General features: G+C 35.8%; 1 protein-coding gene across 2 annotated transcripts; it reads right to left on the reverse strand.

The window, feature by feature from the left end:
- Positions 1-627: 627 nt before the first annotated feature.
- Positions 628-11,433, reverse strand: LOC114287596 (lysine-specific demethylase JMJ29-like). Of its 2 annotated transcripts, XM_082893555.1 has the most exons (5): positions 11,222-11,433; positions 10,020-10,135; positions 5,608-5,752; positions 4,970-5,030; positions 628-4,883 (listed from the first exon to the last, which is right to left on the reverse strand). In XM_082893555.1, the coding sequence occupies exons 2-5, from the start codon at positions 10,020-10,022 to the stop codon at positions 4,532-4,534; spliced, it is 561 nt and encodes a 186-aa protein (XP_082749681.1). In that variant the 5' UTR covers positions 10,023-10,135; positions 11,222-11,433; the 3' UTR covers positions 628-4,531. The 2 variants fall into 2 exon arrangements, with proteins under 2 accessions (XP_082749681.1, XP_082749680.1); XM_082893554.1 differs by lacking the exons at positions 10,020-10,135; positions 11,222-11,433 and adding an exon at positions 5,861-6,154.
- Between the last annotated feature and the right edge of the window lie 2,535 nt (positions 11,434-13,968).

The following is a 13,968-nucleotide window of genomic DNA, read 5'->3' on the forward strand; positions in this document are numbered from 1 at the left end:
GAAACCTCAGGGAGTATCTGTAATTTAGCCAAACCTCAAGGGAGGTATATGTAATTTGCCCAAAAAAAAAATTAGTTGGTGTTATATTGCTTTTTATTACATTACCTGTGAATAAACTACTCATATATTTGATGTATAATAAATTATAAAAGTACAAATTTTTTAATGTGTTGCATTTTTTAAAAATTGTACTGTTGGTGTTTTCCTGTCACGTGGCTATGATACTTAGTTTCAAACCATCTACATATCCACATCAAGAAGCACTTGAGACCCCTAGGCATAAAAAGAAATGAATGTAAACTTGGGTTAAAATATTTGCACTTTTAGCTTTTTCTATATGTAAATATTTCTAAACTTAATCTAAATTCTTAGAAAGACTTGGAAGAAATGTGATGGACTGGAAACATCTTTGCAATCACTTAAATGCCATTAGTTTTTTAGGCAATTGGATTGGTTATCACTCACAACAAAGACACATAATTCAATGCTCAACTACAATGAATAATTTAAATCCTGAACTAACCTCACTCCAATCCAAGCAATCACTGGCCACAACATCTAAATGCTTAGAATGCTGAGAATGTGTTATCTGTCTGAATGCACGCCACATAACCATTGGTTCCCAACTCAAACCAGATGTATGTTCAAGCACATCACTCACAATCACTGGCTCACCTTTGACCCAGTGCTGCTGGAAATGCTTCAAATTCCCATGTTGAATGTCTCCGGCTGTAGGACAGAACAGATAGTTGTCAATGGAATTTTCTCAACAAGCTGCTTTATGTGACTTAGCACTGTCTAAGTCTATGTCACCCAGTGAACTGAAACAGGAGCACCATTGCAGGGAAGTTCTAGGCATAACATGAAGTTTGAGCATTTTAGATGCATCCTCTGCTTTCTTCACCAAGCATGAAACCCAATCTTCAGGAAGCATGCACTTCAACTCTAGTTGGTGATGACCACAGCCACCCATTTTCCTCGCAGGACAACAAATGACACCATTTTTATTCGCTTTCCACTCAGAAGTTGACTTCTCATGATCTTTGGACCTTGTGCCAACAGATATATCCAAATCTCCGCCCTAATGGAAATCAAAGGGGCAAAGACTGAAAGCTTAGTTTTTTCAGAATTTTAGAGTTTTCTCAGGATTTGGTTACTTATGTGATTTATATTAGGATTATTACACATGTATATATATAGGGCTGGTATAAGGATCTATTAGAGAATTGTTGGCATTAATGGAATTAAAATGCAGTTTTTTGTGTACCTCTCTCACTATCTGTAGAAATTTAATGTATAAAGAGAAATGCTTGTATTATTGATTGATGTATTGTTATTTCTATTACAATGATTCATGATTCCTATATATAGAAGAGGGTGAGTGTGTAGTAGGTAAGGAGTAGGTGAAGTGGAGGTGGTAGTGGTGTAGTGGGTTAGGTTTAGTGGAGTAGGTGAGGTGGTAGTGGTGTAGTGGGTTAGGTTTAGTGGAGTAGGTTTAAGTGGGTGAAGTAGGTGATAGGTTTTAACAGCCCCCCGCAAACTCAAGGGGGATAGGAACTAACCAACTTGAGTTTGGAGAGAGTTACAAAACAAGAAAATACATAAAAATAAAAGAGGATAGGTGACACTGTATGGTCGTGTCAGACCATTGGTGAAGACACTGGATGGTGGTGTCATAACGTTGTAGAGGACACTGTATGGGGGTGTCATAACGTTGTAGAGGACACTGTATGGTGGTGTCATAACGGTGTACAGGACACTGGATGGCGGTGTCAGACCGATGTAGAAGATAGTTTATGGGGTCATGTCGGACCGTTGTAGCTGACAATGTTGTGATAGTTTACAGAGTCTTGCCGGACCCTTGTAGAAACTAACCGGAATCAATGTCGGGACAGTTTACAGAGTCTTGTCGGACCCATAAAGGAGCTGACCGGAATCAATGTCGGGATAGTTTACAGAGTCTTGTCGGACCCTTGTAGAAACTAACCGGAATCAATGTCGGGACAATTTACAGAGTCTTGTCGGACCCATAAAGGAGCTAACCGGAATCAATGTCAGGACAGTTTACAGAGTCTTGTCGGACCCTTAAAAAGTCGCACCCTCAAAAGGTGTGCCCAATCTTTCAAAAGGCGTGCCATCAAAAGGCGTGCCCAATCCATCAAAAGGCGTGCCATCAAAAGGCGTGCCCATGTTTTCAAAAAAGGCGTGCCATCAAAAGGCGTGCCCAATCCATAAAAAGGCGTGCCATCAAAAGGTGCGCCAGACACGCGGCGATGCACGTGATCGACAGAACGCGTGTCGGCCTCTTTGTCATGGTCTTTATAAACCGAAGCGGAGGCTGAGGCTTGGAAGCAGAGACAAAAAACTGCTAGAAAAAACTCTGAAAAACTCTTCGTTTTCTGAGAGAGATTTCTGAGAGAGATACTCTGTAACACTCTGTTGTCTCTGTTTTCTGAGAGAGATTTCTGAGAGAGATACTCTGTAACACTCTGTTTTCTGAGAGAGATTTCTGAGAGAGACACTCTGTAACACTCTGTTGTCCAGAAAATGGCTTCGTCTTCCCGTGGTCTGCTCACTCTCTTTCCAGACCTTAACGAGTCAACAAGAGAGATAACTGGTGCGGGGGCCAGTGAACCTCAACCAAGCGCCCCAGGGTTTGCTCCGTTGAACTTTCCTATACGGTCTGTGGAGCAAAAAATGGCAGTGCAAACTGACATTGAAGCCAATCAGTATACTTTGAAGTCCTGTGTGGAGACGATGACGGCAGTCACAAACTTGTCGCACCGGCTGCAGAGTAGGACAAATGAGGTGCAGCATTTAAACGGCCAACTGGCTCTGCTCCAGCGCATGTATAAGGATGCGCGAGCAGAGATAAGTGTGCTGAAGGCGGAAAATAAGGAGTTGAAGCGGAAGGCCACCGTTATGTTCCGATTTGGAGGGCCGCCATATGCTGCAGTGGAGGAGTAGGGAGGAGTGATCATGCCCAGTGGAGTGGGAAACACGGAGGCAACACCGGCAAGGGCCGCCCAGGACGGAGGCAAGAAGAAAAGACCGGCGGCAGAGTAGAGAAGAAAAAAACCCGCCTGTGGATGTGGTTGTTTGGGTTTTGTTTGTGTTTTTTTTTTTTTTTTTTTTTTTTTTTTTTTTTTGTTGTTTTGTGGTGTAAAATGGTGATCGGGGTTGATCCCGAGATGAATAAAATATGGTTTGGTGTGCAAAGCTATATGGTATGAATGGAATTTGAAAAAGATTAAAAATAATGTGAAAGAAAAATAAAGAAAGAAATAATAAAAATATATTTGAAATCAAAAATGAAAGAGGGGGGAAATAAGGAAAGTGGTTTGGAGAAAATAAATAAAAATAATGGATTTTGAAATCAAACGGAGGAAAGAGAGGGGACAAGCCCATGTGAGGGAAAGAGGGGTTTAAAGAAAGTGAGGGAGTGGGTTGATTAAAAAAAAAGGATTGTGGGTTTGAAAGTGGAAAGATGAGAGAGAGAGAGTGGGGTACATGATGAAGAGAGAGGGATGTCGTGCATGTGTGTGTATGTGGCAGTGTGAATGAGAAAAAGAGAGAGAGAGAGAGAGCTGTGTTGGGTGACATTACTGCAATTGCTTGGGCTACAACATTGATCTCTGAGCTGTCCCATTTCAAGAAGGATAAGAATGTTGAGAAGCCTAACAAGGCTGAAAGTACAATCACCTGCAGCTTATGGATGACTTCCTGATTCAGATTTCCACTCTAAAGAACAACCTGAGTTGGATTCGTTGGCAAAGCAGGTGCCTTCTAATCTGGAATTGTCTGTAATGGATCCACAATCTGATGTTGATTCACTATCCTTGACAAAGCTTCGATCAAGAATCTCTACATTGTTTGAGTGTATGTCTAAGGAGCCTAACATGGAAAAGATTTTGGATGACACCAGACTTGTTGTGCAGGAAACACATGATAGTCTGCATCAGCACTCCATGGGTTGTGTTTTGGAGGAAAGTCACAGTTCTGATGCCACATGTGATAGACAGGCTTGTCCTGAGGGGTCTGAAGAACCGGCAGCGAAGGAAATCTCTATGTCCAAAGATTGTAAGCCAGATGGAGCAACAGTACATACCATTAGCGAAGATTCCCCACTGGGCTCCAGTGAGAGTTCCGATCATGACAATACGGATGGGTAAAGAGATTTTGGGTTTGCGTCGGCGAGGTGGTGAAGAAGAGTGAAGGTATGTGTAGAAAATGCTAGTGGACTAGGTTGAGGTCCGGCGGGCGGCCAAGGCGAAGTTGCCGCCCGCCGGTGAAGCAAAAAATACTAGGTTCTAAACCTGCTCTGATACCATGTAGAAATTTAATATATAAAGAGAAATGCTTGTATTATTGATTGATGTATTGTTATTTCTATTACAATGATTCATGATTCCTATATATAGAAGAGGGTGAGTGTGTAGTAGGTAAGGAGTAGGTGAAGTGGAGGTGGTAGTGGTGTAGTGGGTTAGGTTTAGTGGAGTAGGTGAGGTGGTAGTGGTGTAGTGGGTTAGGTTTAGTGGAGTAGGTTTAAGTGGGTGAAGTAGGTGATAGGTTTTAACACTATCTGTTTTCTCTTTCTCCCCTTCTTCCCCTTCTCTGCTACTTCACCCCCACTGTTTCTCCTTCTTTCCTGCTGCTGATTATTTTCTTCACCCCGCTGAACCACACCCTTTCCAGAGAAAACAGGATAGGCATTGCCACCATGCAGATAAGATCGTCCATTGTCAATATATTGAAAGATTACTTCCTTCCCACCTCCCAGGAAGTGACCATCACGGATCTCCCGAGAACAAGTGAGGCAAAGGCGAAAAGAACAGTTTGGACAGCTTCTGTGGAAGTCCACAATAGAAGTTTTACAGTAGGTGCTGCATCATAAAATAGGTGATATCATTAACTTTTTCAAAATTAAGAAATATTTCATATAAAAAAGACAAAAAACCTTAAAACCTACCAACACACACGCTTGTGAAAAGTTTTTGCCTTCTGTAACTTTATTGCTGCCAATGATAACCCTGGCCAAATCAACATCCAATTAGCAAATAATTAAAACGTTAAGGGTTTGTTTATACAGTTCTGCACCATGCGCATCATAAAACCATCCTGTTCAAATCACCTGATTTATAAAAGTCTTGGATTAATATTAGTTAAAAGAAAAAGAGTTTAAGCTACAAGGAACAAGCATGAGTAACCTCAATATTTTCACATAATGGCCATTAGAATGTAACCCCTGAAATTTGATTTAAAAGAAAGCATAAAGTATATATGTAACTTACAGCAAAATCAGGATACTTATCTTCAACAGATGAAATGAACAATCAAATAAAGTGAAATAGAACTTATAGAAGAAAATGCAGCACTTTCACAGAAAATTTCAATCAAATAGCATGGCAAATCCATGATATATCCATTAGCAAAGTGCGTATTATCTTAATTCCATAATGTTTTTCTTTGTTTTCATGTCCGATCAACAAACCATGATCTATTATTCTACTCATATCACCACACTTAGTGCAGTGACCTCTGGATATCTTTATCTCTTTGCTTGGAAACAAATTATAGAGTTCATGTAACATGAAACCAAAGAAGTACCTTGAACCTTGGCCTCTATTTCCTTCTCCATCAATTGCTCTTGATTGAATTGTTTCAGAAATGGAAGAAGCACATGTAGTAAATGCTTGGCGTGGCAAATCCTGTCATCATGACTGATATTCCTCCACTCTGAATTATTCAGGTTCTACAATGAGTCATAAAGAGCACATAATACTATTTAGTAAACACTAAAAAGTTAAGGATATCATAGACACCAATAGAGCATGAAACGACTGGAGCTGAAAAGACTGACATTAACACATCGTTTTAAACGCAAGCATGCTTTGCAATTGCAATTTCCACGACAGCAAGGGCAAGCCTCCGCAATTGCCTCCTCTGTCATACCCGGATACCCATAAGCTTGACGAATTAATAACAATCAACAGCAACTATAATAATATGACGAGTATCAGAGAATAAGATTTTTTTAAATACATAAGACTTGGCCTAATAACTTTATGGTTATCGGTTCAAGTCTTGGAGACACCACTTTGTGCATTATGCCAAAGGTTAGGTGTGTACTCAATTTTTCCCCTCTCAAACACACATTAATGTGGATTAATTAGGCATTAATTTTTTTTTTTTTTACATAAGTATGATCTTATGCTTTCAACCCATAATTACTTTTTGAAATTGAGATTAGTGTAAATCTAATTCCAAGAAGGTAAGATGCCGGGTCCAATAACGTGTTAGAAATTAACCAACACACATTAAACACATTATAAGTTCGAATAAAATAACTTAGAATTCAATGGTAAAACAAAAACAACATAAATTTATATCTATTCTCCTCTTTTAAACTTTAAAAAATATTGTTTTGACTTAAATATTCATATATATGACATAACAAATATATAAAATAATATATTTTGCATCTGTCCACACATGTTGTGTTCCATAGATTTTGAAATTTTTCGTTTCGGTGTTTGTGCTTCCTAGGTGTATATGAATAATAGGATAATACAACTACGAAAAAAGAAAGAAAAACCATAAATAATAATAATAATAATAAACATATATATATATACAAAAACACTTGATGACAACTAACAACCATGGTATCCTAGCACATACTGACACACAAACAAATAGCAGAATTATTGTTCATTAATACCAATATCATGACACTCGCCCTTAGATGAGCACAATTATCTAAACTATACACCTTTTCTGAATTGACGAATCACAGTTTTAGAGCAGAAAAGTAACCCCAGTGGGAGTTTATTGCAACAAAGTTTCAAATATTAGAAAAAACAAAATTCAGTAAGGTGAAGCCAGGGGTTTATGGGTTCAAACTGAGATGGTTATAGGGGGATTGTGACACATATTTCTTGGCAAGCTATAAAATCAAGCATTTCTTTCAATTTCAAAAAATTAAATGTTTCATCAATATCAAAAGTTGTCTTCCTAGGCCACATACATCCACATAGACAAGAAGCCACAATGATTTCACAATCTCTGACTGAAATCCAGAAAATCTACCCTTTGCAGGTCATTCTTAAAGAACTAACTCCCATTTCATAATGGGAAGATAAAAATGTGAAATGTTTTAATAATGGATAACTGCCAGGGCATCATTGTTATTGTAGAAACTACAATCCTGTTTCATATTGAATGGAAAAATAACGTGATGGTGGCAAATGGGGTAAATGGGGTAAAATATTACAAATCAGTAACACCGTTTGAAAATTATAGCAGCAATGGAAGAATAAAATAAAAAAATTACGAAAGCAAAGAATCTTGGACAGGAAGATCAAATTGCCATGGTGCCTTTCATTTTCTTCTCCAAACAGCCATAGCTATCAAAGAACAGATGGAGACACCCATTCTGATCACCCCCGCCCCTTTCCCACCCATATCCACTCCTCCCCAACTCATTCCCGTCACCCATGCCACTCCCCCACCCACCTCCGCCACCTCCAGACCATCCCCACCCAACCCAACACCCTAGTCAGCCCAAAACCTAGCCACTGCGATCACCTAAAACCCTCCAACCCCTCCGCGTTGTCACCCTGCAACCCCTCTCTTCATTGTTGTTAAAACCAGTAAAGTGCAAGTCCAATAGGTGAAAGGTGCAAATTGTGTAGGGTTTTGCACACTTGACACTTGCCACTTGCACATATTCTTATTGGTTTTTTAGCGGGGGAGAGGGGATGGCGATGGGGAGGGGCTGGAGAGGTTTTGGTCAACTAGTGTGTTCCGTTCGGTGAGGGTGGGCTAGGGACGGTGGAGGTGGCTAGGGGAGTGGCAAGGGTGACGAGCATGGGTGTATGTGGTAATGAGAAAGGGTGACGAGCATGGGTGTATGTGGTAATGAGAAAGGGATGTAATTGGGGGACTATGTTATACGGACTCTTCAAAGTCTATTAAATACAATATTAGGCACTCGACACTTGGATAAGTGCATAGAATATGTGTCGAATACTTCTCATCAGATATTTCTTATATATTTGTGGTTTTAATACTATTATTTAAGAAGTATAAACACTTCTAAAAAGATGGTGTGTCTGTGTCAGACACCGATACTCATCGAACACTTTCCCGACACTCATCCAAATGTGTCTTATTTTAAAAAAAAATAATTTAGACTCAAATACTCTTTAGAGAGGACACACCTATGAACTACAAGTACTTCAAAAATGTTGTCTTATAAGAATCGGATACGAGTATGTGTATCGGTATGGCAAAAACGCACTAGGTACGTTTTATATAATATGTAGAAGCCTGGTCCACAATGGATACGCTAGGGTAAACAACAAGATTTTCAACAATTGTAAGGGTACCGGAGCAATTTTTTTGCCTATTTTAAAAAATTAAATAACTTTGGGATTCTTTAGCAATAATAAAAACATAACACAAATTGAAATCAGGTTTATTGTTTTGATTCAATTCTCTCTAGTGAAGATCATAGGCGGCGAGTTCGACGAAAGAACACAGTCGGCGATTGAACACTCCTTCGAAGGCGACGGTGCAGGTCGACGGCAAAGCTCGATATTCCGATCAGTTTCTCTTAGTTCCTCTTCTTCGATTCTTCTTCCTCTTTCTTTGAATTTATTTTTTTTTCCAGATTTCCCCCCTCATTTTTCGCAGCAAACAACCAAATCAGTCCAACATCTGATTTTTCTTGTTTCCGGTGAGTTTTCTCACCTCCTGTTGTAGTCAATCTCCTCTTCTTTGATTATTTTTTCTGATCTGTCCAACATTTGATTTTTTTATTTTTTTTTCTAATATAATTCTGTAGTAGACATAATCAGAATTATATAAAATAAAAAAAAATTAAAATATGAGAAGACAAAAGAAAGGAACATTTAAATTCAGGGTTCATAAACTGATTCTGATGTATTTATTTTATTGTAATTACTTTCATAATATTGATGGTTTTAAATTGTTATTTGAATATTTGAAAAATTATATACTCGAATGAAGTGAAAGAATTTACAAATTATTTTGATTTTGTATTTTTTTTTTTAAATTATGATATTAAGCTTTGATTTGTATGATAGATGTTTAGCTATATATTATAAATAATAATAAAAAATTAGCGTACCCCAGCTGTACCTATATCCTACTTTTTAAAGAATTTGTCGTATCTGCACACCCGTACCGTACTCGCACCCACATCCACACCCGCACTCGCACTCGTGCTTCCTAGGGACATACGTATCTATTGCTTAAACACACGTGTTCATTAATTAAACACACACGAAATTAATTATAAGTTTGAATAAAATAACTTAGAATACGATAATAAAAGAAAAATGTCAATTTATAGAAATTGGTATTATATTGCATTTATGTATTGTCCTAGAATAATATATTCATATATATGACATTTAATGAATATATAAAATTATATATTATGTGTGTGTCCCCCACGTGTCGTGTCCTGTATCTTTTAAAAATTGTCATATCAGCGTGTTTGTGTCGTTTTTGTGTCGTGTCATGTGTCCATGACTGTGCTTCTTAGACTATTATTATATATACATATTGTTGTATGATTGCTATAAATGTCTTTCTGACACTGTATGTTACATATAAAACCATTTTATTTCCCATAATAGATTAAATTATAAAAAAATGATTATTATTTTTTTTTTGATTGAGTCTACATAACTTTACATTTTGATAAGTCTAACATTTATACACACACGCGCACCCGTACCCCAGTCCTTGTAACATTCATTATAACTCAAACCAATTTCTCTCAGTTTCTTTCCATTTCCTTCATTTATCACTCCTTCAATAATTAATCATAATCTAAACACGTGATTAGGATCAATTTCATTTTTGTTTTCCACTCCATATCACTCAATCTAAACGGGCTATAAAGTAATGATCAAGATTCAAGATGCCTTGCTAAAAATGTAGCCAGAGTGAAAAAAAATAAAAAATAAAGTTTCGAGAGTAAATACCATCTGATTAAACAGGGAATACAAAATCTTTTGATCATACACTTCTGGCACCGAACAACCCGTCCTTTCTTACTCGTTTGGCACTGGTGACACACCAATGACTTGATTTTATTCCCCTATTCCACCCAATTTCATTTCAGAAATCAAACACACAACACAACAATAACTAATCACGCAGATAGTTGACAAAAATAAAAGAAATCAAATGATAAATTCGAAGCAATGTTATCAATCCCGTCCGATAAAAGAAACCAAATGATAATTTTGAAGCAACATTATCAATTCTGTACCGTACCGGCCGGCGCCGATGCAGAAGTAAAACAATTGTCTATTTTGAAAAATAGATTAAAATTCAATTTTTGATTTCTTTTTAAAAAACGTGTAAAAATTGAATTTTTTTTTTCGTATTTTTTTATTTTTAGTGAAATTTTTTAAATTTTAAAGTCATTTTTTTACTTTTTTAAATGCACTTTACTTAGATGTATCTAAATAGTAAAATATTTGTGTAAAAATATTTTAAAAATTAATAAATACATAAAAATACGAAAAATGTAAATTTTTGTTTTTTTTTGTTTGTATTTTTTGATATTTAGTGTATTTTTTAAAGATTTTTTCACAAATATTTTACTTTTTAAGTATATTTGTGTTAGGTGTGCCTGAAAATTTTAAAAAAAAATACTTAAAATATTAAAAAAATTCATTGAAAATATTAAAATACAAAAAAAAAGAGTAAAATTTTCTAAAAACTGTTTTCTGAAATTCAAAATCAAACAAAGCGACGTGATTTAAAATTATTAAAAAATCAAAATGTTAACTTTAATTAACTTATGAAAATAGGCCATAATCTAATTCCATTCTACAATAACGGCTGAAAAACATAATTCCGGATAAATACTGGAAGGTATAGGCAGAAAACATAATATGGAAAAGTATCACACAATATCAGTAATTTGGAAAAGTATCAGACAATATCAGTAATTTGTTTTATAATAATTTGTAATATTAAAATAATAGAAATTTGTGTTCACACTTGTTTTGAAATATTATTTAAAAGACGATATATTTTTAAGTCTCTTTTACATAAGAATTTGAATAATGTTGGAGACTTGTAAAAAATTGTTATTCACAATATATATTATTAAATTACTTGTTACTAAATAATAATTTTAATACATATATAATTAAAGTGATTAAAACCATACCGGATGTCTACCTATCCCAACACTTGGGCTCATCGGCTTAATGCTATGTTCTTTTCCATTACTACGCTGCCCTTTTTCTTGATCTAGCTGATAAACCCTTACGATTTTCCATCGCTTTCTCGTTTCGTCGACCCCCTTTCTTCGCCTTCTTTCTCAGCCAACAAACAAGTCCAGATTTACCCCTGATATCACTTGCAGAAAAATGTTTACTCCATCAGAAACTAAGCCAACCATACTTTAAAACAACAATGCTACATACCACTAAATTCTTACCACTAACACCACCACTAAAGATGTGACAAGTAAAAAAAAAATAAATTAAGACACAAAACACATGTGACAGTGGGTGTGCAACCACTAATTAGTGATCTGCATCATTTTTCACTTTAAAATTGAGAAAATAAAGTCTTTACTTCTCCCAAGTCCCAATCAAATTGAATCCTATTAGGGTGTCGATTCATATGTTCATGAATTTTCCATCAAATATGAATGAAAAGCATTTTAAAAGTATCTGATTGGTTTTATTTTCAAGTATTGTTTTCACACAAAATAAAATAAAATAATTTATATAGTTTATATATTAAGGACAATTATTAAAAAAAAAAAAAACTCAAGATTTGAACTTTTAACAAAATAAATTCTTAATTTTTAATTTTATCAATTTATATTCTAAATTTTTGATTTGTTTTCAATCTAAATTATTTGTCTATTTTCGTTATGTAAAGCCGATAAAAAATAATATTTTAATCATTAAACTCAATGTAGATATATATAAATATTACATTGAGTTTCATGACTAAATATTCATTTTTTCATCGATTTTATTTAACGAAAATAGATAATAATTTAGATTTAAAAAAAAACAAAAATTTAAGATTTAAACTGATAAAATTAAAAATTCAAGATTTATTTTGTTACAAGGCTCAGACCTTGAGATTTTTTTTTATAATTTTTCCTTTATATTTTGAGGGATTTAAAATAAATTTTAAATTTTAAATAATATCATTTTAATATTTATTTTTGTCAAATTATTATTTTTTTAAATCTAAAATTAATTTTCAAAAATCAAACTAAACATGCCTTTAGATATTTCCTCTTAAAATATCAAGTCTTACTTCTTCAATTAAATTGAATCAAATTAGGTTAGAGTGTCCATGCATTTGTTAATGAATTTTTCATCGAATATGAATGAAAATCATTTAAAAAGTCAGATTTATTGGATACTTTTCTCTTAAATTTGAGATGCAATTTGCAAAGAGATGCACCTATTTACAACACAATTTTATGATACTTACTATTACACTTTTCATGTTTGATTTTGTAATTGTAATTTGATTCTTCCATGAAATTACAGTTAACAACCTAAATTCTAATCTTTAAAAAAATAATATTATACACATTAACAAAGGTTATAATTTTTTATTAATAATGTGACACCTTTTGTACTATTAAAAGTTTTTTTTTTTTTTTAAATTTATAAAGTTTTATTGTTGCACGATATTGTGGGGACATATTTTGTGAATAATAGCACGTGGCCAAGGTGATGCCGAAGTATCAGCTGAGGTGCCATGTGGCCTGATCATGTTGTCGAGATGATCTTGGCTCGGCCGAGGTTATCTGCGGAGATACCGGAATCCGAGATAAGCAGATAAGACACAAGCGTCTTACAACAGAAGAATATCTCAGTCTGGATAAAGATAAGGTTCAAGAAGAGTGTATTTCTATTTAGATGAGCATTAAGCCTAAGTTCATTGAAGTGAGGCTTTTAAAGGGATCAAGTCATTGCTAGTTATAAAAGTAAGATACCCTCGTGGGTCGAAGGTAAATTCTTTTTTGGTTAGTTTAAGCACTATTTGCTATATGTGAAAGATATTGTTTACTGACTTGATCGTCTGAGTGTTCACGGGTGGACGAACCCCAGCGGAATTCTCATTTTCTTGTTACAAGTTGTTAGGCTTAATCTATTTTGCCGGTGTTCTCCAGCTGAGTTCCCTTTTTGGTTGTATGGTCGGACATCAACACCCATAATTTGGCACTGTCTGTGAGAACCTAAGGAGAATATATGGCCAACAACGGGCAGGAAGAAAAGATTGGGGACGACATTCACAGTGAGAGTCATGAGCATGTAGATCCTAATATCGGGGAGGAAAACCGTAATGAAGGAGCACATGATCCGAATCTTAGGGAGAATGACGTCGACAAATAGGGTAATGCCCCGAAGAAAGGTGGCTAAGATAAGTATTACAACGAAAGCGACCTCCAGGTATGGAAGGATAGATGCTCGAGGAGAGACGACGAGAATGGCAAACAAGTTGGCAGGCCTACAGTCAGTTGTCAACTTTATCATACAGAACAACGTGATGCAATCACTATTCCCATTACAGGACACACAAGTACCAGCGACCAAGACCTATGCCCAAAAAAGGGGGCAAAAAATAATCCAGTAGTCCCGCAACATGGCAAGGGAAAGGAACACTTACATCGGCCGTCACGAGATGTCGAGCGAACATAGTCAGTGAGAGGTGAGTCGTAGAAGACACCATGAACTAAGGGGACCTATGTTAAAGAATCTCGGCATATCCAAAAAAAGGGCCTTTGTTTTACTGCAGCGGATGAGGAAAAGTCCAAACGGACGCATAATTACACCGGGAGAAGCGCGCTAAAGAGACTGAAATCTATTGATAGCCGAGCTCCCAATAGAATGAAGGAGGATTTGAGGGATTACCACCAGAGAAAGTGAAAAAACG

Source organism: Camellia sinensis, chromosome 11 (genome assembly GCF_055761805.1).
Source record: "Camellia sinensis isolate YWXY chromosome 11, ASM5576180v1, whole genome shotgun sequence".
In the NCBI taxonomy this organism is placed as follows: Eukaryota; Viridiplantae; Streptophyta; class Magnoliopsida; order Ericales; family Theaceae; genus Camellia; species Camellia sinensis.